General features: G+C 33.7%; 1 protein-coding gene across 7 annotated transcripts in view; it reads left to right on the top strand.

Annotated features, from left to right (window-relative positions):
• Window positions 1-27,864, top strand: part of SUCO (SUN domain containing ossification factor) — a 96,295-nt gene that overhangs the window by 18,933 nt on the left and 49,498 nt on the right. For 4 of the 7 annotated variants that reach the window (XR_006272496.1, XM_043484562.1, XM_043484561.1 and 1 more), the window contains exons 2-10: window positions 4,230-4,338; window positions 6,028-6,138; window positions 8,518-8,678; window positions 13,844-13,981; window positions 14,217-14,370; window positions 18,217-18,340; window positions 18,979-19,115; window positions 20,165-20,232; window positions 26,798-26,905. Coding sequence is in view for 6 of the 7 variants with exons in the window: in XM_043484562.1 (XP_043340497.1) it covers window positions 4,230-4,338; window positions 6,028-6,138; window positions 8,518-8,678; window positions 13,844-13,981; window positions 14,217-14,370; window positions 18,217-18,340; window positions 18,979-19,115; window positions 20,165-20,232; window positions 26,798-26,905 (1,110 nt within the window). In the remaining variant the exon portion in view is untranslated. Of the gene's footprint in view, window positions 1-4,229; window positions 4,339-6,027; window positions 6,139-8,517; window positions 8,679-13,843; window positions 13,982-14,216; window positions 14,371-18,216; window positions 18,341-18,978; window positions 19,116-20,164; window positions 20,233-26,797; window positions 26,906-27,864 lie in introns of those variants that run through there. The other 3 variants (XM_043484565.1, XM_043484560.1, XM_043484563.1) reach the window with 2 other exon arrangements.

Below are 27,864 nucleotides of genomic sequence, written 5' to 3'. Positions count from 1 at the left end.
TTTTGACGTGTAGTCTTCTGCTCTAATATTTTGTAATGTGCCCTATATTTTCCTCTTTAACAAAAAAATTATTCTGCTTTATAATTTAGTTTACAGACTTTAGAAGGTGGTTAGCTGTTTGTAGCCTAAATGACACTCAGATGCAAATTTTACAAGACTTTTAATTACACTACTCTAAAAGTTAATACCTTTCCATATGAATGGTGAATTCATGCCACCTTAGCGGGGGGGTGACAACAAGAGACAAATGTCCTCTTATTTTCCAGATTCTATTTTTTGAGTTTGTGTGTTTGTGTGAGGGCGTGGTGGATGGGTGGTTGAGTTGGGGAGGTAGTGGTAGTGTTCGAAGCAGGAAATGGGGCTGATGGGAAGAGGAATGAAAAGTGATTGAATTTTGTTCCTGCTATGTGCTACAAAACAGTTCCCCTAAGAACCCTCATTAGTAAGTATTTATTAAACACCTAATGTTTGCAGGTTTTGGCTATGTAGGGAGGGGCTAAAGTAGTTAGGAATATGAAATTGATTCTCAAAGAATTTAAGTGTAAGAGGATATACTTGGCTCACAGTCAATTTAATCAATAGTAATAGAGTCTGAGGGGAGAGTGTCAGGGGCTCACAGACTGCCATTTATCTTGCTTGATGTGATTTCTGGTGCTGAATGTCTTAAAAGTTTTGAAAGGAATTTCATCAGGCTTGGGGTTTTCACAGTACAGTTTTTGAAAGTTGCTTCAGTAGTATGGAATCAGATCCATTTAGTCATGCAGTAAAGTGCCCTCAGCTATTTTAATGTGACCCACTGATTCTTAATGATGGGGCATGCATATCTAATTCACCTGGGAGAACTTGTTGACAATAGAGATTCATTCTTCTTCAGTGTAGTTGGTGTAGGTTTGTGTTATTTTACTTTGGTGATTTAAAATTTCTTGACAGTTCTTAGTTGGTGATCATTTTTATCTATTTTAGTCTTTTTTCTTATACACAAAATTAAGGATATCTTTGCAGGTCTGTCTTTAATTAGCATCTGTCTTTATATAGGGACTGATATATTAGAGGTAAACAGTGATGCTATTGATAAAGCTATAGGGTAGCTTTATCAATAGGGTAGACAAGCTAATAATGTATTACACACTGATGTCAGGTGTACTAGGGTTCTTCAAAGAAATAGAACCCACTTGATATGTAAAGTGAGACGTTGGGTCACATGATTATGGAATCTGAGAAGTTCTACTGTCTTAAAGCTGGAGACTGAGGAAACCCAGTGGTATAATTCAGATAAGTCTGACTGCCTATTAACCAGTGAAGCAGAAGATATAATCCCAGTAAAAGGGCTAGAGAACATGAGATGCCCCAGCTCAGATAGTGAGGCAGGGGAAAAAGGGCAAATTCTTCTGATCATTCCCTTAAAGGATTAGGTGATGCCCACTCGTATTGGGGAGGACAGTCTACTGAGTCCACTGATTCATATGTTGTTGTTGTTCAGTTACCAAGTTGTGTCTGACTCTTTGTGACCTCATGAACTGCAGATTTCAGTGCTAATCTCACCCAGAAAGCTCCTAACTTTGGATAATGGAATTTGATTATGTGATAGTAAAAATAAGTCTCATGAGATTTAATGTCTTTTGGCTGTCTTCACACTAACTGTGAATATTGGGATTTATATATACATGCAGAATTACTGATGATAAAACTAGTATATGCTCGTAGTAGAAATTTAGAAAGTATAGAAAAGAATAAAAAAATTAAAGGGGCATAATCACCAAAATTCTAACACCCATAGTTTTGGATATCTGAAACTTCTTGCTGTCCCAAATATGTGTATATATACACTGACAAATACAACTACAAACACCCATGTGAGAATCAATGCAAAAGTCTGTCAATAAGGAAATTTTAATAAGTAATGATATATCTGTATGAAAATTTGAATAAGTAATATATTCTTATGGCTCAAAATTCAAAAGACTTAGGGTATTAAAAAGTGAAAAATACCCATCTATCCAGTCACTCAGTTTTCCACCCTGGAGGCAACCAAGGTGGTGCTTTTTTTCCCTTTTGTTTTTAATTCTTTCAGAGAAATTTATGCACGTACAGGTGCCTTTAGTACACAGGTGCACACATAGTAACATACTGTATGCATATGTTATTATGTACTTTGCTCTTTTATTGGATTTTAATTTTTATCAAAATGATGTTTTCATAACAAAAAGTCAGATAGCTCTACAAGGATTTTTGTTTAATTGCTTTTGCAAAGAAGTCAGTCCTTCATCCCTCTTTTCTCATTTTTCCTTTTCAAGGAAACCACTTTGATCTTTTAGCTGATGAATTTTGTTTACTTCTTTGTCTCTAAAATAATTGTTTTAAGTCAGTTTTAGGTATGTTACTGCAAATGATCAGATTCTCTTGGTAATGTAGTTCAGTCACAACTTGGATTAGATCAGTATTCATGACTATAAATGATACAGCTGAGCCATGTAGTAAAACATGGTTACTTTTCCTTTTTCTGTTCTACTTTTCCATTTTCATGGGGCTAATATTTGACTTGTGTTTTCTTATTTTTCTTTTTAATTACAAATTGTCTGCTAGTTATGTAGATTTGTTCTTGAGATTTTCAGAGACTCCTCTCAGTTGTGCTGTTAATTCCATCCTCCAAAAGAGGACTCTTCCAGAGCTTCTGATGACCTCCAGTTTAGTTTCCGTTGCCCTCTGTGTACGTTCAGCTGTCATCCACGGAATTCTCTTTGCAGTCACCCTGGGAATTCCCTTTTGCTCTTTCATCTCACTACTATATTGTAATTATTGTGGTTTCTTAGACGTCTAATTTCCCCACATTAAAATCTTCTTGACTATTCTGTTTATATAAACTTTAGAGTCAGTTTGTCTGATTTTTTTTTAAAGCTTTCTTTTTTGCAACTTCAGTGTGTGGTTTTCAGGTCTTCCATATAACCTTGAATTGTGTAAAATTGACTTTTTTTTCAACTTAATATCAATTTCAAATATTTTTACTATTAAGAACATAGAACACGTATGTGTATTTGTGTAGAACATTTCTTGCTAAGTTTATATTTGGTATTTTATTGTTTCTATTATAAATGGGGACTTTTCTTCTGTTAACTCTTATAACTGGTGGTGATGATTTGAGTAGAGTATCTATTGATTTCTTTCTTAATTTTATACCTAGAAATATTATTTTATACCCAAGCCTTCTTTTAACAGTTACTTTTTAGTTTTCCAACCATATAAACTCATCTACAATTAATGATAATTTTACTGTATCCTTTCCTGTTTTTATACTGCCTTTGTCCTTGTATTATGTAATACTACTAGTGATAATGGACATTCTTGTCTTATTTCAGATCTAAATAGGGGTATTTCGGTTTCTTCACTGATTATGATAGTGACTCTTAGGCTTATGTGTTATGCATGTATTATATATTCCCTATGTTAAATATCTACTTATTACTATTTTAGTGACTTTCAAAATCTTGATGGCTGCATAAATTTATCAAATGTTTTTTGGTGATGATAATCTTGAGTTTTTGTTCCTTGATATTTTTGCATAGTAAAGTAAAATATATTTTAAACCATTTTGGAATATCAGAGCTAAACTCTACTTGACCATAACAGTGGTGTGTTAAATCTTTGATATGTTAATGGAGAGTTTTTCTTTTTTATTTTCTTTAGAACTTTCGTGTCTGATTTCATACGTATTATTAACCTATAGTATTTATATATATGTACTGTTTCTGTTAATTTTTGATATCATTGTTATGTTCCCTATAAAATAATTTGGAAGCTTTACTTCTATACTTTGAAATGGTTTAGGTAGCTTTAGCATTATCTGTTCTTAAATATTTGGTAGAATTTAGAATATCAGTGGCATCTGGTGCTTTTGAGGAGGTTAGCTGTTTGTCAACTTTCTCTGTTCCTTCTGTGATAATTGTCAGATACTTTTATTATTGTGAAGTATTTCCTGTTTTACCTTTGTGAGATTAATGATGCCTTACTTGGAGTGCTGATAACACTGTTTATATTTTTCTTAGGATATTAAACAAAAAACCTTTGTCTTATGTAGATTTGTCTTCATCATTAAATTGTCAGATTGTTAAGAACATTAGGATAAGAACCATCTGTTTGTCTATTGCCTCAAATTCTGGTTCACGGTATGGAATATGTTGATTTAACAACCTTATTATTTTGTTTTTTTCATCGTGACGGTGGATGTTTTACAGGCTTCCCAGTTGGCATGTGTGTTGTAAAGAGAGTTCTTCAGCTTCATCTTATTACTCTCAAGATGACAGTTGTGCACTAGAAAATGAAGATGTACAATCCCAGAAAAAGGTACCTTAAATAAAGATGAAGTTGTAATTTGTGTATTAGCTTTCTGTCTTCTCAAAACATTTGGAATAAAGATATTTCAAAATACTATGACATTATTATTGATGGAAATTTGTGACTTTCTTTGCTATACTTTGAGGAGTTACTTAGGTAATTCTGAAATTAGCCTAAATATTTATTTATTCTTATTGCTTGTATTTGGAATATTGTAGTCCTACAGTAAGGAGAAAAATAGTACCTGTTCAGAGAACTGAAAACTAGGACTCTCTTTTTAATACTTCAACTACTTAAAGTGTTTCTAAAGAAACCTGAGTCTTATAAATTAAAAACTATTAGAAATGAGAACTATAGGGAGAATCTGAAATTAATGGCTATGTACTTTCTTTCATATAATTGGGTAGAGTGAATAGACAGAGTCCAGAAAATCTGATGGTCTCTAAATAGTTTATTATTTTATCATTTTAAATGGTAAAAGGTGATTATTGACTTCACCTAGATTTGGCTACCCCTCATCCCCCCCGAAAATCAATGTACTTATTTTAAATTAGAGGAATAATTTACATATACTGTAAGATATTCATCTTTGTATCCCCTTCCCATCCCCAAAGGGACCAAAATTTGCTGTTTCTTATTAAAACACTCAGACCATTTTCTTTGTGTATAGATACATCATAGCTCACAAAGTAATGTTTTAATTTTTAGTAAAATGCCATAAATTTTGCACAACTAACTTCCCCTCTTCCCCAGCAGTATCTCGTAGATACCTTTGTATGTTACTGTATTATTCTGAATAGCTACATTTTTATTCCATTATATGGATATGTTAAATTTATCTAAGCATTTTTTTAACTGACAGGCTGTCAGCTGTGTTTATACGTGCATGTTTGTGTCTGCATTTGTGTGTGTGTGGATGCATAAACTTAATTACATGCTTGGGTGTTTTCTTTTTTTGGCATGATGTTTAGAATGGATTTAAATTTCTGAGTTATACAGGATCTGTTTCAAGGATGGAGCAGTTAAAATTTTGAAGACTCTTGCTGGATACCTCTCCAAAAAAAGTATAATTGTATGCTTCAGTGCACAATCTGTAAGACTTAAAGCTAATCTCTTCTTTGATGAGAAATAAGACTTAAGAATGAATTTAAGCAAAGTGTTAAGGAAGGGGAAATAGACATTCTTTCAGTAAATATTTGGTTACCTATTATGTTCTTTACAGGCTTAGAATATGATGGATATGAACTTTGCTTTTATGAAACTTATATGCTAGAATATACATTTAAAGACAATATATCTGAAATTCTAACTTAACAGTATCAAAAGAGATGACACAAAAAGCTGTAAGCATATATGTTTACCATATATGTACTGATTTTTTTTTTGTACTGATCTTAACTGTGTGTCTAACATACAGTGCTGGGTGGTAGGACCAAAGTGCTTATTAAGAAATCAAATGTAGTGTATATTTGGAAGGCAGCTATGCTCATTACTATACCGCTAGTGTATACATGTAGTATACATTTGAAGTGAAGCAGTAAGGAGAGTAATGTATGAAGGTAGACAATAAGCATGGAAACAAAATTATTAAAATCACAATAAAGTGTTTTGGTTGTATAGAAAGACAGTCTTAATATTGCTTCAGGACTATTTTGTGAAACAATTTTATCCGTTGGCCTTTTCTTTGTTGCAACATAGGATGAAAGAGGGGGAGCTGTCAATGCTGAATTACCGGGAAAAGTAGGTTCAAGCTTACCTGTTCCTCCAGAAGAAAACAAATTAAAAGATGACTACATTGTGAATGTACAGGTAAGGTTTATTACTTTGATTTTTTTTAATGATACGGCCTTTCAAACCACTTCACAACATAGAATACCTTTATTTGGTCAACATATTGTGTATTTTTTTTCCCTTTCTTTTTCTGATCCCATGCAACTGGCTTTAATACTAGTCACCTGGTAGGTACTGTTTTTGAGAAAATTCAACATTACTGATGTAGTAATAGTGAATGGGACCATTTTCCTTGTAGTATAGGTTTGGTTGTAAATCTTTCTTTTTAGGTTCTATTTTGACTCAGTATAATTTATCTTCTCTCAGGTTTTCAGATGTCAGGGGACATTTTTTCTGACTTAAAGTATTTGTATGTAGAATACAGATTATTTTGATAGCAAAATTTTATCACTTAGTGTGGAATATTAATAAATAATCATTAACTAATAGATTGAGTATGTTTTTTCCCCTTTTCTCTCATATTATATCCTAAATATTATTTTTCATTCTATATACCAGATTTTATGAAATATTTAAAACTAGACCAGAGTGTAACTTGATCAAAATGTTGCTGCATCTGGAAACCATTTAATATCAGGAATAACTGAAGAAACTGGGGATATTTGGTCTGGAAGGAAGAAGGACTAAGGAAAAACTAAATATCTTAAATATTAACAAAAATAAATTTCAGCTTAAAAGGAGGGGAAATGCTCTTAAATAAAACACAGCCAGAGTTATTTTATGATTTAATTGGGTTATCTAAGGAGATATAGTACATTTCATTTTAATGAATTTTGGAGGACGTTTGGAAAAAATTTGTGCGTAAGGGAAAAGTGATCTCTGTATTTATATGAGTATCCAAAACAGTCTTGCCATTGTTCATTTTCTTGAATTTTTATCATGGTATCCTCTTGTTCAAATACATTGAAGTGTTTACTGCATCTCTAGAGACCTATGCTGTTCAGTACAGTAGCCACTGTACAGAGCTCCCTGTGACTCTTGTACATTGGAAATGTGGATAGTCCTGGTTGAGATTTGCTGTAAGTATAAGATTCACATCGATTTTGGAGACTTAGTATTAATAAAAGAGAAAAGAGAGTATAAAATATCTTACTAATTTTTTATGTTGACTGATAATGCAATATTTGATGATAATGGTTCTTTTCTTAAAACCTCCATCATAAAATGCAAACTATTTGTATTCCTTTGCTAATTTTTCATTCCAGTGTAAATTCTTCAAATGATTACATTTTATTTGATATTTTTACTTTATAAAGAATTTTTATTTTATATCACATTGTTTATTTTATATTCTTTTATATTTATATTCTTTTATATTTATATTTTTATATTCTTTTATATTTATATTCTTCTATATTTTTATTTTATATCACCTTCTTTATTTTATATTCTTCTGACTCTGCCTCTTTTCTTTCCGCTGCTGTACTGGCTTCTGCTTTTCTTCAGAGTCCCAGTTTTTCTAGTTAATAGTAGTCCTTAGATTCTCTTTTCTTTGAACTGAGCATGTGTACCTCTCATTTGATACTCAGTAAGTATTGTCTACTGTGTGCTAGGTACTAGTACGTGCTAGGCTCTAAGAGCATGAAAATCAAGAAAACATAGTCCTTACTCAAGACATTTATAATGGAATTGAAGAAGAGAAATAAATAAGGGAAATTAAGGTGTTACAGATGCTGTGATTAAAGTCTATACAGATAACAGTGGAGGCATAGAAGAAGGGGAATGGCTAATTCTATATGGAGTTGGTTGGTGGGGGGAAGTACTTATAAGACGTTTTCAAACATAAGTAGGTATTAAGTATGTTTCAGATTATGTTTTGGAAGAGTGAAACAGAGCATACAGGCCTTAAAAGAGCAGCCAGAATCATGTATTGCTTTGTAATGTTACTTATAGATGCCTTGTACTGTTATTTGTTGATATACATTATCTTCTAAACTGCTCAAGGACAAAAAACTATGTGGTACACTATTTTATACTATTTTAATATATACTATTATATATTAAATACTAGTATATAGTATTTTATACTAGTAAATAGTAATACTATTTAATGTATACTGTTTTATATATTTACATAGGATTTCTGTGTTGCTGTAGGCTACATTAAGGTAATTATAGTAAGAGAGAAATTTTTGTAGGTCCTGATACAAAATAGGAAAGAAGAAAGACAAGCTGCTTTGTCCTGGTTTATGAAATGCCATGACAAATCTGTAGAGCCTGTATTGTAATATGAAATATATTCCTTAGGGTGGTCATGTTAGAAGAAGAGATTTTTATAAAAGTACTTTCTTAGTGAACATTATATTGTTACTTTTGAGACATACTTTTTATAATATCCTATTTCAAATAAAGAGAGAATTTGTTAATCCCAACATTAAATATAACTTACTTTTTTAGAAACAGGATACAGAGTCAAAAAAGTTAAGTCCATCTGTGACTGAGACACTCCCTACAGTTGATCTTCATGAAGATTCTTCCAGTATACTTGTGGACAGTGAAAATACTGAAAATACTTCCAGTTCATCTACCTCAGAGATCACTCCAGTCTCAAAGCTTGAGTAAGTCATTACAAAGAAAAAAAGAATATCATTAGATAATGACAGAAAAATTTCTTTGATACTTAAATTTGACCTTTTCTGTATAGCAGACCTATATAATAATGCATGTGTTTTGTGTTTTTATTTTTTAATGTAATGATCTTATAGCATAATGAGTATTTATTCTTCTGTCTAACTCAGGGAAGTTGATTATATCCCAGCCATGAATTATCTGCATAATATAGGTAAAGTGAGATTCTTGTTTAAGACACATGGTACTTAACTGAATAATCTTTCCTATAATTATCAAAAATTCCAATGTCAGAGTATTCATTTCCATTAAGTATTACTGTGTCATTCCATTCATTGTATGTCTTTGTATCATAGCTAACTTTTTCAAGCTTGATAATAAATATTCAGAATATTTAGATATATTTGTAATATTTTTGTTTCTTTTTCTCTCTTTTTAAAAATGTTTTATACCATTTTTACAGGCTACTTTCCATTTTCAGTTATTACAGAGTGTTGGCTATATTCCCAGTGTTTATACCACGCACTGGAGCCTGTCTTATAGCCAGGACTCGTGCCTCCCACTCCCCACCCCTGCAGTGCTGCTTCCTGCAGAAAAGGAAGGACCTACCCATTTGAATGCAGAGTTCCAAAGAAAAGCAGGGAGAGATAAGAAAGCCTTCCTTAGCGATCAGTGCAAGAATCAGAGGAAAGCAATACAATGGGAAAAACTGGACATCTCTTCAAGAAAATTAGAGATACCAAGGGAACTTTTCATGCAAAGATGAGCACAATAAAAGGACAGAAATGGTATGGACCTAACAGAAGCAGAAGATATTAAGAAGAGGTGGCAAGAATACACAGAAGAACTATACAAAAAAAGATCTTCATGACCCAGATGATCACAATGGTGTGATCACTCACCTAGAACTAGACGTCCTGGAATGTGAAGTCAAGTGGGCCTTAGGAAGCATCACTACAAACAAAGCTAGTGGAGGTGATGGAATTCCAGTTGAGCTATTTCATATCCTAAAAGATGATGCTGTGTAAGTGCTGCACTTAATATGCCAGCAAATCTGGAAAACTCAGCGGTGGCCACAGGACTGGAAAAGGTCAGTTTTCACTCCAATCCCAGAGAAAGGCAATGCTAAAGAATGCTCAAACTACTGCACAGTTGCACTCATCTCACATGCTAGCAAAGTAATGCTCAAAATTCTCCAAGCCAGGCTTCAGCAGTATGTGAACTGTGAACTTCCAGATGTTCAAGCTGGATTAAAAAAAGGCAGAGGAGCCAGAGATCAAAATTGCCAACATCTGCTGGATCATCGAAAAAACGAGAGTTCCAGAAAAACATCTATTTCTGCTTTATTGACTATGCCAAAGCCTTTGACTGTGTGGATCACAACAAACTGTGGAAAGTTCTGAAAGAGATGGGAATACCAGACCTGGAATACCAGGTCAGGGAACACCTGACCTGCCTCCTGAGAAATCTGTATGCAGGTCAGGAAGCAACAGTTAGAACTGGACATGGAACAACAGACTGGTTCCAAATTGGGAAAGGAGTATGTCAAGGCTGTATATTGTCACCCTGCTTATTTAACTTACATGCAGAGTGCATCATGCAAAATGCTGGACTGGATGAAGCACAAGCTGGAATCAAGATTGCAGGGAGAAATATCAATATGCAGATGACACCACCCTATGGCAGAAAGTGAAGAAGAACTAAAGAGCCTCTTGATGAAAGTGAAAGAGGAGAGTGAAAAAGTTGGCTTAAAGCTCAACATTCAGAAAACTAAGATCATGGCATCTGGTCCCATCACTTCATGACAAATAGATGGGGAAACAGTGGCTGACTTTATTTTTTTGGGCTCCAAAATCAGTGCAGACGGTGACTACAGCCATCAAATTAAAAGACGCTTGCTCCTTGGGAGAAAAGCTATGACAAACCTAGACAGCATATTAAAAAGCAGAGACATTGCTTTGTCAACAAAGGTCTGTCTAGTCAAAGCTATGGTTTTTCCAGTAGTCATGTATGGATGTGAGAGTTGGACTATAAAGAAAATTGAGCATTGAAGAATTGATGCTTTTGAACTGTGGTATTGGAGAAGACTTTGGAGAGTCTCTTGAACTGCAAGGAGATCCAACCAGTCCATCCTAAAGGAGATCAGTCCTGAATATTCATTGGAAGGACTGATGCTGAAGCTGCAACTCCAATTCTTTGGCCACCTGATGCAAAGAACCAACTCTTGGAAAGACCCCGATGCTGGGAAAGATTGAAGGCAGGAGGAGCAAGGGATGACAGAGGATGAGATGGTTGGATGGCATCACTGACTCAATGGACATCAGTTTGAGTAGCCTCTGGGAGTTGGTGATGAGGGATAGGGAAGCCTGGAGTGCTGCAGTATGTGAGGTTGCAAAGAGTTGGACACGATTGACCTGAACTGAACCCTCCCCATTGGTAGCCACTAGTTTGGTCTCTATATCTGTGCGTCTGCTTTTTTTGGTTAGCATTCACTAATTTGTTGTATTTTTTAGATTCCACATATAAGCTATCTCATACAGTATATATCTTTCTCTGACTTATTTCACTTTTAGCATAATGCCCTCCAAGTCCATCCATGTTGCTGCAAATGGCAAGATTTCATTCTTTTTTCTTTTTGCTAGTTAGTATTCCATTGCCTGTGTGGATATGTATATGACAGCTTCTTTATCCTTTCATCTGTTGGTGAACACTTAGGTTGTTTCTGTGAGTTGGGAATTGTAAATAATGCTTCTGTGAACATTGAGTACATGTATCTTTTCAAATTAGTGTTCTGTTTTTTTCGAGTACATACTCCAAGTGAAATTGCTGGGTCATAGTTTTAGTTTTTTGAGAAACCTCCATACTGTTTTCCACAGTGGATGCACCTACTTACATTCTCTCCAGTAGTGTGCTTGGGTTCTCTTTTCTCCACATCCTTGCTGACATTTGTTACTTACTACTTTTTTTTTTTTTTTAATTTATTTAGTTTTGGCTGTGCTGGATCTTCATTGCTGTGCATGGGCTTTCTCTCAGTTGCGATGAGTGGGGATTATTCTCTAGCTGCAGTGCACAGGCTTAGGTGCCCCACAGCATAGGGAATACTAGTTCCCGGGTCAGGGATTGAACCCAGGTCCCTCCATTAGGAGGTGGATTCTTAACCACTGTACCACCAGGGAAACCCCTGTAAACTTTTTTTTTTTTCCATTTATATTTATTAGTTGGAGGCTAATTACTTTACAGTATTGTGATTTTTGCCATACATTGACATGAATCAGCCATGGATTTACATGTGTTCCCCATCCCGATCCCCCCTCCCACCTCCTTCTCCATCCCATCCCTCTGGGTCTTCCCAGTGCACCAGCCCTGAGCACTTGTCTCATGCATCCAACCTGGGCTGATGATGTGTTTCACCCTTGATAGTATACTTGTTTCAATGCTATTCTCTCAGATCATCCCACCCTCGCCTTCTCCCACAGAGTTCAAAAGTCTGTTGTGTACATCTGTGTCTCTTTTTCTGTTTTGCATATAGGGTTATTGTTACCATCTTTTTAAATTCCATATATATGCGTTAGTATACTGTATTGGTGTTTATCTTTCTGGCTTACTTCACTCTGTATAATGGGCTCCAGTTTCATCCATCTCATTAGAACTGATTCAGATGAATTCTTTTTAATGACTGAGGATTAATCTCAAAAATATACAAGCAACTCCTGCAGCTCAATTCCAGAAAAATAAATGACCCAATCAAAAAATGGGACAAAGATCTAAACAGACATTTCTCCAAAGAAGACATACAGATGGCTAACATGAAAAGATGCTCAACATCACTCATTATCAGAGAAATGCAAATCAAAACCTCAGTGAGGTACCATTACACGCCAGTCAGGATAGCTGCTATCCAAAAGTCTACAAGCAATAAATGCTGGAGAGGGTGTGGAGAAAAGGGAACCCTCTTCCACTGTTGGTGGGAATGCAAACTAGTACAGCCACTATGGAGAACAGTGTGGAGATTCCTTAAAAAAACTGGAAATAGAACTGCCATATGACCCAGCAATCCCACTCCTGGGCATACACACCGAGGCATACACACATCTGAAAGAGACACGTGTACCCCAGTGTTCATCGCAGCACTGTTTATAATAGCCAGGACATGGAAGCAACCTAGATGCCCATCAGCAGACGAATGGATAAGGAAGCTATGGTACATATACACTATGGAATATTACTCAGCCTGTAAACTTTCTTATAATAGCCGTCTGATAGATATCTCTTTGTGGTCTTGATTTTCCTTTTCCCTAATGATTAGTGATGTTGAAAGTTTCCTTAATTTAGAAAGTCTTTTGTACTTCTAGCTTCAGCAACATTACAAAGAACAAAACCCCCTTTTTAAAATAGTATATTAAACATATCCTTTGTCAAATGAGTTAGCTTATATAAAACATATAGGACAGTATCTGGCATAGAGTAAGAATATATGCGTCAGTGAATATAATTTTTATCATCACTGCTGTTTTTCTGCCACAGGCACTTTTTAGATACATATTCTTTTCTAGAATATGAAGGACTGGGTTGAAAGAGTTGTACACAAAGATGGTACAGTTATCATTTAGGAGTTTGCCCTAGTAAGGGATGAGGGAACAGAAGACATGCTTAGAAATAATGATAGTTTAAAAAATTTTTAAATACCTAGTATTTAAAACTTAGCATTTAAACACTTAGTATTTAAGCCTAGATACTGTATATCTGAACAGTACATCTTATTTTCTCATTATATTGAACATGATTGTCTAGTGAAAAGAAAGGTAGGGAAAAATACTAAGGTATATATATTTTAAATGAAATTATAAAAGTGCTTTAAGAACTTTAGTGAAGCAAAGTGACAAAATCAAATATTAACCTATAACATTTTGTTTTAAATTTTGGTAATTAGTTATTTAGAGGCCAGGCAAGGGCACCAGCAGATCAATGGTCCACAGTTCACATGTTTTAAATCTTTATACAACTTACAATATGTGAGTTCTTGTAAACCCTCTGTAGAACTATAAAGCATTTTTTCCTGGCTTGGATTTGTTTTGGAAATCACTAATATCACTTTTAACTTACATTGCATTATGTTCATTAAATTGTCAGATTGTCTTTTTTGTTTCTATTTTAGTAAAATAGAAGACTCTGGTACTATCCCTATAGCCAAGCCAGGGGAAACTGAGCAGTCTGAAACGGATTGTGATGTTGGTGAGGCCCTTGATGCAGATGCTCCAGTTGACCAGCCTTCCTTTGTCAGTCCACCTGAAAGGTGAGTGTGAGCTGTTGTTTGCGCTTTATATGATTCTATAATAAATGGCAGTGTCACCTTTGAGTAGACTTTGGTGCATACTTAGTTCAGCTTTATGATTGAGAGAAAACTTACTTCTTTGTGCTCCTTTCTTGGTTTACTTTGTATTCATGTACACTTTTTATAGTTCGGATTTGTGTATACTTGTTATTCAGCTGAAATTTATTGATTTAATATGCCTTTTGATTTCAAATAGCCTTGTCGGCCAACATATAGAAAATGTGTCATCTTCACATGGCAAAGGAAAGATAACAAAATCAGAATTTGAATCAAAAGTTTCATCAAGTGATCAGGGTGGTAGTGATCCAAAATCTGCATTGAATGCTTCTTCAGATAATTTAAAAAATGAGGTAGGTAAACAACATGCACTATCTCCTACTTTGTTACACAGTGCATTTTCGTTTTTAACTAATCTTGTAATTTGTTAATCATATTTGCCATAAAGTTAGGGGATCAATAGTTAGTGATGAATGTGGAATTGAGGTGAAGTGTGCTCCCAGAGAGCAAGTGGTTACTTCATGAAACTATTGCCAGTGTAATGTTCGTACATAAAGTTGTCCCAAATATGAACTCTCTTTGGTTATATTTAATTATAAATGGTTTTCTGCCACCATAGACTGTTTGGTACCAGAAGCATAAAGCCCTTTTTAAAGCAATTTTTAAAGAGAACTTTGTAGAAGTTATGATTGTTTTAAGTATCTTCAGATTATAACTCAGTAATACAGGGTTAAATTTAGGCTCTCCAACTAGAATTATTTTAAAGGAACATTTTACCCTTTGTTATTTGTGTGCAAAATACACCTAGACCAGCTTATTTTAATGAATATGATTCTTAAAGGCAAGGCTCATCCCTGTATAATAGTTTTATTTTCTTTTCTCCTTTTGACTTTTACTTTGACTTCATGTAGAGGCCAGTACACAGGCCAGTACAGAATTTCCTGAAAGAATGTTGGCAGAGAAGTGTATTCCCTTCATCTAAGAAATAACTAAATAAAAGAGAGAAAGACCACTCTATGAACTTAACAAAAAAACAAAACGTGGAATTGGAGTTCAAAGTACTGAGTGCCACGTCTGTATTTGTTTGTTTCTCATTTAACTTTTCTGTTCTCCACCTTTTCTTTTACATATTTTCTGTGATTCTGCATTCATCACTAACTAAACTTCATTCTGGAGACCTGACCATCATTGGGCTAGCTGTCTGTAATGCTTCTTATAAATGTAGGAGGTCAACATTTCATAGTCCGAGATCTTGTAGGAACAGTTGCCCAGTGAAACCAAGTCAAGTGTGTGTTACAGTTCAGTTGTCAAATACCGCAGGCATAAATAAAATTAGACAAACATTACAGAAATGTCTTCTTTAAGCTATTTAAGTACCAAATGTAGAATTCAAGCATGGCAGCTAGTTTTGTCCAAGATTTGCTTGTTTGCCTTGACCATTCACAGCAGTGTCTTCCAGATCCTTGAGATAACAGGGATAAGCTCTCCCATCACACAGACTTAACTGGGCAGAACTATTCTGAACTGGATAGTGTATAGAAGTATTGGACACTTTATATGTTTGTTCTCTGACAGTTTTTCTGGAGTATTAAATAATTTAGGAGATAATTAATTAAAAGGATTCCATTCCTTTGCTTGTTATAATGCTTTGCAAAGTAATTTTATTGTGTTGTTTAGTTTTTTTATTTGTTGCTAAGAGGTGGGAGTGATTGCTCTGTCTGGCCCTCAAAGAGTGTGTGTGTATTCTTACTTTTTATTGTATTTCTTTTAGTATTTGGGCTTTACTTTCAAGCATCTCAACTAGATTAATTTTTATAAATATTTGTTTATTTTCTCACTTAAACTAAATTTTTACTATTTAATTTTTAAATTAGTATAATGCTGGTTTTTTAGTTTCATTTTCTGTGTATTATTTATTAAATAGCTACATACTTTTATAAGTTTGTGTGTTCTGCAGAACACTCCCCACATGGAGGTTGTAGAGGAACCAATTTGCTAGCTTGTCTTCCTAAAGAGAGATTATAGAAATTTGTGTTGATGTATTATACTAATATACAAATTAGCATTAGTACTCAAAAATGTACCCTAATATGAGATTTGTGCCATTAACTGAAGTGAGTGAGTGAGTGTTAATCTCATTTGTGTCTGACTCTTTGCGACCCCATGGACTGGAGCCCACCAGGACAGAGCTCCTCTGTCCATGGAATTCTCCAGGCAAGAAGACTGGGGTGGGTTGCCATTTCCATCTCCAAGATTTACAGTCTAAATAGATTTTGTATACTTCTCAAGGCATTATTAATAAATGCATTATGTATTGTATTAGGAAGACAGAAATAATGTTAAAATGAAATCAGTATCCTTGCATACATTCTTCCAATTAAGGTTAAAATGACAGATTGAATTGTATGCCCTCTCTAGTTACATTTTTTCTCTCTGCTTCAAATATAACCACTATCTTGAATTTATTTATTTATTTTTTTTAACATTTTAGAGCATGTTTTTAAACTTTTTTTCAAATATTCATTGCTATAAACAATACATACTATCACTTGGCATATTTTGAAACATAAAATGATATCATTCTTAAATATCATTTTACTCAACATTTTTTTGAGTTTTGTTTATTCTTTGTTTTCACTGTTAAATTTGATTCTACCACAATTTACCTGTTCTTCAATTCATAGATATTTAGATTATTTCTAATTTTTTGACATTATGAATAGTGCTGTAATAAGTGTCCTTATGCTTATTTTCTTAGGCACATATGTATGTTTTCATTGATATTTATATGTAGGAATTAAATTATTGGGTCCTAGAGTATGCATATCTTTAATATTGCTAAATGTCATACTCACTTTAGCAGTCTCATAGATGTCCCATGGCTCAACAGGCTATCACATTTTAACCTCCATCAGATTGGCATAATTTATTATCTTTAGTTTTCATTTGTATTCCCTGATTTTACTGAGAGTGAGCATTTTGTATTTTCTGTTTACTCAATTTGCTGTTCCTCTTCCACTTTTCCCCATTATTGATTTGTAGGCAGTATTTATGGTTAGTAATAATCCGTTGTTGTCTGAATGTGTTTCATATATTTCTGTCTGTGGCTTATTGAACTGTGTGGTTTATGGTCTTTTGATATATTTAATTTTCAAATTTTAAGCTAGCCAGATGTATCAGCCTTTTAAAAAATGATTTCCTTCATCTTGCTGAATCCTGGTATAGCCTGAATCATGAAGATATCTTTTCTATACTTTCTTTAAAGCTTTGCTTTTCACATTTAAGTTTTTACTGCCACCTTAAAATTTTATATAAATGATACTTTTATTTTTAATTTTTTTATTGAAATCTTCTCTAGTGGCTCAGCGGTAAAGAACCCACCTGCCTAAGCAGGAGCTGCATGTTCAATCCCTGGGTCCGGAAGATACCTTGGAGAAGGAACTGGCAACCCATTCCAGTATTCTTGCCTGGGAAATCCCATAGACAGAGGAGCCTGGCAGATACAGTCCATGGGGTTGCAAAGAGTTGGATACCATTTAGTGACTAAATAACAACAGCAACAATAGCTGATTGATAGTGTTGTACGAGAGTCGGACACTACTGAAGTGACTGAGCACTGTTGTGTTACTTTCTTTTGTATAGAAAAGTGAATCAGTTTTATATATACGTATATCAACTTTTTCTTTAGATTTTTTCCCCATATAGGTTATTACAGTGTTCCATGTGCTATACTGTAGGTCTTTATCAAGGATTTAGTAGAATCAGTATGCATGCATACATGCATGCTTAGTTGCTCAGTACTACATCTAAAATTAGCTTGCTTTAATATATATTATTTTAATGTAGATTTTAAGATGGATGCACGGCCATTATAGCATCTGTACAGTTTTTGTATGGGTAATTGTTGGCTTATGAAATTATATAGAGTTTTTTACAACCCATGCTAATATTGCTAACATATGGAGGGATTCATCCTGTGGTACTCAGAAGGTTTTAATTCTTCAAAGAGAAACTCAGCTTTTAAGTTAAACCAAAACTTTCCTTTGTATGTTTTTGTTTTTTTCCAAAATACCATCATTCATTATAAAATTGGGCTTCTAGTTTAATTTGACAGAAACATTTCTATTTACTAGTATAATTTATTCTATTTTCTTTGTATTCTTTGAAATCTGAAATCTTATTTTTGACATTTCTTTCAGAGTTCTGATTATACAAAGCCAGGAGAAATTGACCCTACACCTGTTACAAATTCCAAAGATCCAGAAGATATACCAACATTTGATGAATGGAAGAAGAAAGTTATGGAAGTAGAAAAAGAAAAAAGTAAGAAAGCACTATAATGTAATTTTTTTTTAAGGGATTGGTTTAAATATGCAGTTTCTCTTTTTAATTGGTAAAATTAAAACTTCTGAAAACTCTTTAAAGGTAAAACTTACAATACGCTTTTGGTTACCCACATGGCATTTATCTGTGTCTGTGTCTTACTAATCTTGATTAAAATCCACTATAGTAAATTATTAAACAAGGCTAAAATAAGATAAAGTCACTCTCAGTTTGTAAGAGGAAAGTTGAAGCCTGGAAAGTTCTCAGTCATAAAGCTTTAAACTGTAACCAGAATTGGACTAAAGTATTACACTTTCTCTTTGTCGTTAAAAATCAGAGTTAAAAATTATTGTTGGGGTTAGTGATGGATAAACTTCTATCCTTAATACAATAAAATGTATATGCAAAAGTTTCGATTCTCATAGTAAACTTCCATTTTGTGAATTATACTAAGCATAAGTCAAGTAATGTGGATTTTTGTAGTTAATTTACTAAGGATAAAAGCTATTTCATATGGGTTTTAAAAATATTCTCTTTAGTATTAAAACCTGGACTCTAGATGGTAGCCTGTTGTTCTTCAGATTGTTTGCTGTGGGTATTTTCAATCATAATCATCATATATATATGTTCATAATAAGGTTTGTCTGCAGGTCAGTCAATGCATCCATCTTCTAATGGAGGTCTACATGCCACAAAAAAGGTCCAGAAAAATCGAAATAATTATGCTTCAGTAGAATGTGGTGCCAAAATTTTGGCAGCTAACCCAGAAGCCAAGGTACTTAAGTGTAAAATTCTTCTATATATATAGGAAGCTAGAGATTTTATTAAATATAAGCAGTGGTTTCCTGGAAACTATATTTTGACATGAGCTATTTTCCTAATCCACTAATAAGTGCAAGATTATGCTTTTAAAGACATAATTTCTTGCATGAATTCTTAGTGTATTGGTTGATGCATTGCACCATATTTTTTTTTTTTAAGAGTAGTTATAGGTTCCCAGCAAAATTGAGAGGAAGGTCTAGAGATCTGCCATATATCCGCTGTCCCCACATGTGTTGGTCTTTTCCATTACCAACATCTCCCACCAGAGTGGTACATTTGTTATAGTTGATGAATTATATTGACAGATTATTATCCCCTGAAATCCATAGTTTACATTAGAGTTCACTTTTATACATTCTGTGGGTTTGGGTAAATGTATAATGACATGTATTTGTCATTATAGTGTCATATAGGGTATTTTTACTGTCCTAAAAATCCTCTGTGCTCTACCTATTCACTTCTTCCTTCCCCCAACTTTTGACAGCCACTGATCTTTTCACTATCTCCCTAGTTTTATCTTTTCCAGAAAATCATATAGTTGAAATACCATATGTAGCTTTTTCAGACTGACTTCTTTCACTTAGTAATATGCATTTAAGTTTCATCCGTGTCTTTCCATGACTTGATAGCTCTTTTCTTTTTAGTATTGAATAATACTCCATTGTCTGGATGTGCCATAGTTTGTCCATTCACCTACTGAAGGGCATACACTTGGTTTTTAAACTTTTAAAACCTGTGTTTTAAAAGGAAATAGCTAATAGAAAAAATCATTTTTCTTCTATAGCAACAGACATTTAATTTTAGGTGTTTTATTACAAGCCTTACTTAGCATAGTATAGACAAAACTTGTAAATTTTAGCCGCTTTTATGCTTTCTTCCCAGGTGTTTCAGTCTCTTAGGTATATTTTAAGATTTAAAAATATAGAAAACCTAGAAAACTTGAGAGTTGAAATAAATATTTTTCTTTAAGTAATTTATTCCCTTCCCCCTTTTTAAAAATAGAGCACATCTGCTATTCTTATAGAAAATATGGATCTTTATATGTTGAATCCTTGCAGCACTAAAATTTGGTAAGTAATATAAAATTTAATAAAGTATACTTTATATATATATATAATATTAACCTTTTATGTTAGGGTTAGATTGATTTGTTCATATAGTCACTTAATAAGCACTTATGATTTGTTCATATGTCACTTAATAAGCGTTTATGATTGGTGCTGGTACTATACTTTCCTTAGGTCCCGGGGTAAAGAACTGAAGACAAAATGTCTTTCCTTTTAGGGATGTCACACAAAATTGACAGATCTAGTTCAACAATTATCAAATAGTATGAAAAGTATGACTGAAAAGATACTATAGAAACAGAGATGATATATAACTGCAGAAGAGAATGAGCTTGCTAGAAGAGGTTATTTATGAGCTGAATCTTGAAGAATTAATTCCTTGAGTTCATAAGTAAGTCACAGATAAGGGAGACAGAGGTATTCAGGAATTGTAAGAAGGGACCAGCACTAATAGGAGCGAATGTCTTCTGGGCAGCTGTAAGTAGGAGCAAACTAAAGAAGCTGTTTTAGTGATTACAAGAATAGAGGTACAACTAGAGTAATCATGAAAGATGAGTCAAGAGACTCAGTTGAGCAGTAATTAGGCCATTCATGCTATGTATACACAGCTTAAAAGTTTCTGAGGTTTAAATTATCTTAAAGACCATGGAGGGTAGTGTTTGTTTTAAGTAAGGAAATGACATGACCTCACTGGCATTTTGGGAAGGCTTATCCTCAAAAGATGGCCTACAGCATAGTGCAGTTGGAAGCAGTGAAACCAGTTAGGAACCTGCTGTCATAGCTCATGTGGAAAATAAGGGCTTTAATTAAGGCATGGCAATTTCGATAAAGAAGAGAAAATCTGAAAAATGTTTATAGAAGTTAAAATTGACAGCTTTTGCTTAGAAATTGGATGTGAAGAAGACAGAGGCATCTGATAAATCTCCCTGGATTTTGGCTTCATTGCTTCAATCTAATTCTTGCATTAACTAAGAATATAGACAAAGAAACTTATGGGGGATATATGGGGGAAATAATGTTTAATATGCCAACAGTTTTATTAGATTACTTGATTTCGTTGATCAAAAGCAGCTATTTTAAAAAAGAATTGAGGTAAATCACCACCATTTTACTGATTGATTAATGATGTGGTGTAGTCATTAAGTTGTGTCTGACTCTCTGCGACCCCTTGGACTGTAGCCTGCCAGGCTCCTCTGTCGTGGGATTTCCCAGGCAAGAAGACTGGAGTGGGTTGCCAGTTCCTTCTCCAGGGGATCTTCCCAACCCAGAGATTGAACCTGCATCTCCTGCTTGGCTGGTGGATTCTTTACCACAGCCTCTTGGGAAGCTTGTTTTCCTCTTTAGATAATTGTTTATTCACACTTTTCCCTCTGATTTACAATAATACATTTATCATGAAGTTCTCTTATATATGGGAATTTGTTTCTGTACTCTTTGTCCTGTTCCTTTGATCAGTTTATCATTACCTGCAGAAACATCACACTCTTTAGCTTTATAAATCTTAATACCTGGTAGGGCAAGTTTTTGTACCGTATTCTTCAGGACTGACTTGGCTGTTCTGCCGCTGCTTTCTTTTCTTTTGTTTTTTTCTGTTAAATCTTTAGACTTACTCTTTTGAGTTCCCCAAGTATCCCATTGGATTTTGTTTGGGATTGTATTGCATCTTTTGCTGACTTTTAGATATTGAGTTTACTTATCCTATATAGGGCATATCTTTAAGTTGTTTTTAATGTCTTTCAATTATTTTGTTTTTTCTTTTTAACTTTTCATGAAAGTATTTCATGAAATACTTTCATGAAAGTATTGTGTATCTTTTGTTAAATTCATTTGTGGGTATCAGCAGGAAACTAACACAACATTGTAAAGCAACTATACTCCAGTAAAAATTAATAAAAAATGCATTGGTTGTTAAGTTTTTTGTTACGATTCTAAATATCTTTAAAAAATGATGTTGTGTTGTGTTTAGATATCCAGTTTTTTTTTTAATGTATGAGTCTTAGATCCAGCTACTTATTTTATAGTCTCTTATTTTAATAGTTTATGTGTAGAATCTTTGAGGATTTCTGCATAGAAAATTATAGCTTCCCTACATATTTTTCTCCTTTTTAAAATTTTCTTATCCTTTTATTGTATTTTACTTTCTTTTTGTCATCGCATGCTGGCTAGATCATTGAGAAAATTGTGTGTGGTGATAGTAGGCAGTTTCATCTTACTCCTTATTTTGAAGGCAGTGCATCTCACCTAATACTTATAAGATATGTGTTTTGCATTTTTTTTTAACTGACGTGTAGGTGATGCTAGTGGTAAAGAACCCATCTGTGAGTGCAGGAGATGCAGAGATGCAGGTTCAATCCCTAGGTTGGGAAGATCCCCTGGAGGAGGGCATGGCAATCCACTCCAGTGTTCTTGCCTAGAGAATCCCATGGACAGAGGAGCCTGACAGGCTACAGCCCATAGGGTCACAAAGAGTCAGACAAGACTGAAGTGACTTAAAGTACGTAGTTGATTTACAAAATTGTATTAGTTTCAGGTGTACAAAATAGTGCTTCAGTATTTTTCTTGATTATATTCCATTTAAAGTTATTACAAAATAATGAGTATATTTTCCCATGCTGTGCAATGTATATTTGTTGCTTATTTAGTCTGTGTGTAGTATTTTCTGTCTCTTAATTTTGTACCCCTATGTTGTCCCTCCCCTTCCCTCTCCCTCCTGTTAGCCGTGACTTTGTTTTATTTTCTTCTTGTCGTCTTTGTCGTGGATGGATCGACCATGAGTTCGTGGGGTCCTTTCTGGGCTCTCTGTCCTGAGCCGCTGATCTGTGTGTCTGTTTCTGTATCTACTGTGCTGTTGTGTTTGTTGTATAATCTGCAGTTAGGGAGCATGATATCTCAAGCTTCTGTTTTCTCAGGATATTCTAAATTTGAATCTCAACTGTAAAGCCTTCCATGCCTCAGGGAAGATGTTAATTTTAAATTAAATATGTGATTTCAAAAATATGGCATTCATGTGACTTAAACTCAAACAGGTGTTCAAAAGAGGTAGAGGAGCTACAATACACTTCCAGTCTGTCATCTGTCTTCCTATTCAGTGTTAAATTTTTAGATACCTTTTTATTTTATTTATGCAAAAACATAAAGATTTTATTTATCTCTCAGTTTTCACAGCAGCATATTATACATAATATTTATCACCTTGAATTAAGTTTTAACTTAAAATTTTCTGGTCATGTTTCTATTTCATTCATACATAAAACTTTTTCTTTTTTTTTTTTGGTAACTTCATGAAATTCCATTATATGATTGTACCAATTTAGTCTTACGTTGATAGTATTTGGGTTGTTTATAGTAATCTTTTGCCAGAACAGACAGTTATTATAAGCAAGCTTGTGCATGCATTGTTTTATACTTGTGTGAATAGATGGGAAGGTTTAAAAACCATATTTAAAAGAAGTAATTATGAGGCTGTATGCCTGCTAAGTTGGTTTAGTCGACTGTATAGCCCACCAGGCTCCTCTGTCCATGGGATTCTCCAGGCGAGAATACTGGAGTGGGTTGTCATGTCCTCCTCCAGGGGATCTTCCTGACCCAGGGATCAAACCCTTGTCTCTTAAGTCTCCTTCATTGGTAGGTGGGTTCTTTACCACTAGTGCCACCTGGGAAGCCCATACATGAGACTGTGTAGGTTTTCTATTTCTTCTCAACTTAGTTTTAGTAAATTAGTTTGGTTAATTATGTTTTTCTAGAAATTTGTCTTTAATCCATTTTGAAGGTTTTTGTAATGAAGTTGTTTATGGTATTTTCTTACAGTTTAAAAATCTTTTCTTTATACCTTTGCAGATTAGTCTAAGGTCAGCTGTTCTTTCACAAGATTATTTTGGCTATACGGGGTATTTTGTGTTTCCACATAAATTTAGAGTTACGCATTCTAGTTTTATAAAAATGTCATTGGCATTTTGATAGGGATTGCATTGCATTTGTAGTTTGCCTTGTGTAATATGTTCATATCATCTAAATTTTGACACGTGGTATTTTATCAAAGTACTCTTATGTTTAGGTCTGCTACTTTACTGATCTTTTAAAATTTCTGACCTACTATTAATTAAGAAAAGCATGTTGAAATTATATGTGTCAGCTTTTGTACGTAGTTTTACAAATTTACATGTGGTGTTATCTACCTCTAAGAAAATATAAAAGATGAGGCTTAGATAAAAAAGCATTTTAAAATCAACTTTTATGAGGAACAATTACATACGTACTACTAATTATATATATATTATGAGTGTTTACTACTTTAATATAAGTTTTAGAAATGTTAAATCTTCTTGGTGAATTGACTGTACACCTGGTAATACATTTGTCCAGAAATTTATTTTAATAGTAATATAGCTTAGAAATTGAGAACGTTGTATGCAAAAGAAGTAGAGGAGAATTTGCTTTTTCTTCTTAGTGCTCTTAAATAAAAAGCAAAATCTGAGTCTGATTTTCTTTAGTTTCCTCTCCCTTGGGTGTAGAACAGTGTTTAGGCTTTGGAGCCAGATAGATGTGTCTTTTAACTTTTAACTTTGTTACTTAAAACAAATGACTCTTAGTTAGGGCTCTTGATTCTGCCTTTTTAACAGAGACTAATGAACTGTGGTTTGAAAAAGATAGTTAATTTTCTCTGACAAAAAAACCTCAAGTTGGTATGTGGGGCAGGGGTATAATAGAAAACAATTAAGGGACACATATACCTTCTGTTATGTTTTTCTACCACCCCCAAGATATTGTCCCTGACTGCACTGCTGTGATGATTTCTTCCTATCACATCCTCATTCTGACCTGTAAGGTGGGAGAAAGCAGAAATAGAGGTGGCAGCTCCCTTTTGAAGGCTTGACCTGAACGTTGCACTGGACGCTTCTGCCCACATCCCATCACATGATTAAGTAACATTGCCAAAACTGGGAAAAACAGTCTTTGATTAGTGACTGTATGCTTGGCTACATCTTTGGAGAGGGGAACAAGTTCTGTTTTAAAAAGGCAGAAAGGAAAAACGTGAAGTAACCAATTGAATAATTCTGTAAAATAATCTCCTATGCATTTTGGTTGTAAGAAATTAAATCAGAGCATGGACATAAATCATCTAAAATGATAGCTGACACAGACTAAGCATTCAGCAACTGTTAGTATACTTTTCATCAGGAGCTGTTCTCTGAATCATGGCTGTTCTTACCATCTTCTGGATTCAGTTCTGTTGCTCCCCAAGATTAACACAATATGTTAATTGTAATGCTTTTAATTTAACATTTACTTGTCAGTGTATATAATCTCCTTTGATATAATAATTAGTTTATTAAAGTATTGATTAGAGTCCTAGATGTCATGAGTATTTCTTTCCCCAAATGCCATGCTAGATGATGTTGTGTTTTTTTTTTTTAAGATGTAGTTTTATTTTACACATGTAGAACCATACTGTTAATGTTTTCCTAAATAGCAATATTTCGTGGCATCTTTTCCAGGTCCATGATACGTATCTCAAATATCATTTCTTTTTTTCAAAAATTTCACACACGTGATTTCATATAGTTCTATAATAACCTTTATTTTTCTTTCCCTACCACTATTTGCCATCCCTTGTTCCATCTTCCCGCCGATAATCGCTAGTTTGTTCTCTATACCTGTGAGTCTGCTTCTTTTTTGTTTTATTCACTAGTGTGTTGTTATTTTTAAAAACAGTTTTATTGAAGCATAATTGACATATAAAAAACTATACATAAAATAAATTGTAAAATGTTAAAGTGTACAATTTGATAAGTTTTGATATTTATTCATCTATGAAGCCATCACCATGGTGAAGATAATAAACATATGTCTCCCCCAATATTTTCTTCATGCTCCTTTATATTTTTTCCCTCCCAGCCCTTACCCCCATAGCAATTACAGATCTGTTTTCTGTCACAATACATTGGTCTGTATTTTCTATATTTTTATAAAATGCAATATATAGTTTCTAGTACCATTTTTAATAGCTGTTTGGTATTTCATTGTCTGAATGGGGCCATAATTTGTTATAGTTTCTAGTACCATTTTTAATAGCTGTTTGGTATTTCATTGTCTGAATGGGGCCGTAATTTGTCAACCAATCCTCTATACTAAACATTTAGGTTGACTTCCCTCCCGCCTAGCTCTCACTTTTATAAACTGTGCTTCGATATATTTATTAAGATGCATATACAGGGTGATCATTTGGAACTGTGTGTCCATAATTAAATTTCTAAGAGTATATTGCTGAATGAATAGCTGTGGTACATTTTGAGATAATACAGAACCTGGACTAGTCTAGAGGGCAGTTTGGCCATATTATCTCAAAATGTACCACAGCTATTCATTCAGAATCAGTATTTTTTTCCCACTAATGCTATGGCTTGGGAAATACTTAGGGATGTTCTTTCTCAAATCCTCTTCCTTCCTTACATTTTTTAATGACTAACTTAATGGAGGTCTAGTTTATGTAAGCTGTGAATGTCATGTTTAATATGGATTGTTATTCTAGTTGGTTTATCTAAATAATTGTCTTGTGCTCTTTTTAAAGGTTTGTTATTGAACTCTGTGAACCAATTCAAGTAAAACAGTTTGATATTGCAAATTATGAATTATTTTCTTCTACTCCTAAAGACTTTCTGGTTTCTATCAGTGACAGGTAAATTCTAAAGCTGGTTTCTATGGAGTTAATATTGGATTTTCAGAATAAAAATTTTAAAATGGGTCATGTTTTAAAACTTTAATTATTTTTTGTTTTAATCAACTTGTATCCATTTGTAAGAACAGTAATAATATTGTTGTAGGGTAGTCATTTGTTAGTTTACTTTCATTAACTTATATAGTGTTTATATCAACCCTCTGATGTTATTCCCTTATGAGATGAGGAAACAGAGAGAGATTAAATAGCCTATGTAGGTCATGTGATTTGTGAGTTGTACAACCAAGATTCAAACATAGATCTCTATGACTTTGAAGTCCTTACTTTTAATTATTATGCTGTATTGCTTCCGAATGTTTCTTTAAAAAGTTATTAAAAACATATGAGTATTTCATTTTACCTCATTTTATAGCATATGTTTTTGTTAAAGTATATTTTAAAAACTTTGGTATATATGTGTGATTATAAGAGAAACATGCATTCCAAGGAATTTGGTAGAGAATCCCAGTTCTATCAATCAAAGATACCTGTATTAACATTTTAATACATCCCTTCCAGTCTTTTATACACATTTATATATTTATAGTCCTATCAAAAATCAGTTTCAATGCTTACATCTTGAGAATATCCTTTTTTTAATTTTAAACACATCATTTTTAATAAATACTTGATATTTTCCTCCAGATGGAGGTATTTGTTCATTCCATAAATGCTTTTTGAGTGCCCACAATGTACCATGTAGGATGCTGTTATTTACTTGATCCCTTTATTACTGACCATTAAGAGTTTTCTGTGGTGTTTCTTCCCCTACCCTACATGTAGCATTGCCTATATACAGTTTTCAAAATGATTTCTCAAGATCTCTTACTCATTTTTCTTTAACTAACTTTGCTCAGATCATTTCCTTTTTCCCCAAGCTGTAATTTTCTTACCTGTCAAATGAATGTGTTCAGCTATGA

Source organism: Cervus canadensis, chromosome 13, assembly GCF_019320065.1.
Source record: "Cervus canadensis isolate Bull #8, Minnesota chromosome 13, ASM1932006v1, whole genome shotgun sequence".
Taxonomy (NCBI): Eukaryota; Metazoa; Chordata; class Mammalia; order Artiodactyla; family Cervidae; genus Cervus; species Cervus canadensis.
Note: the sequence above shows the minus strand (reverse complement) of the source record. Positions and strands in the feature narration are given on the sequence as shown.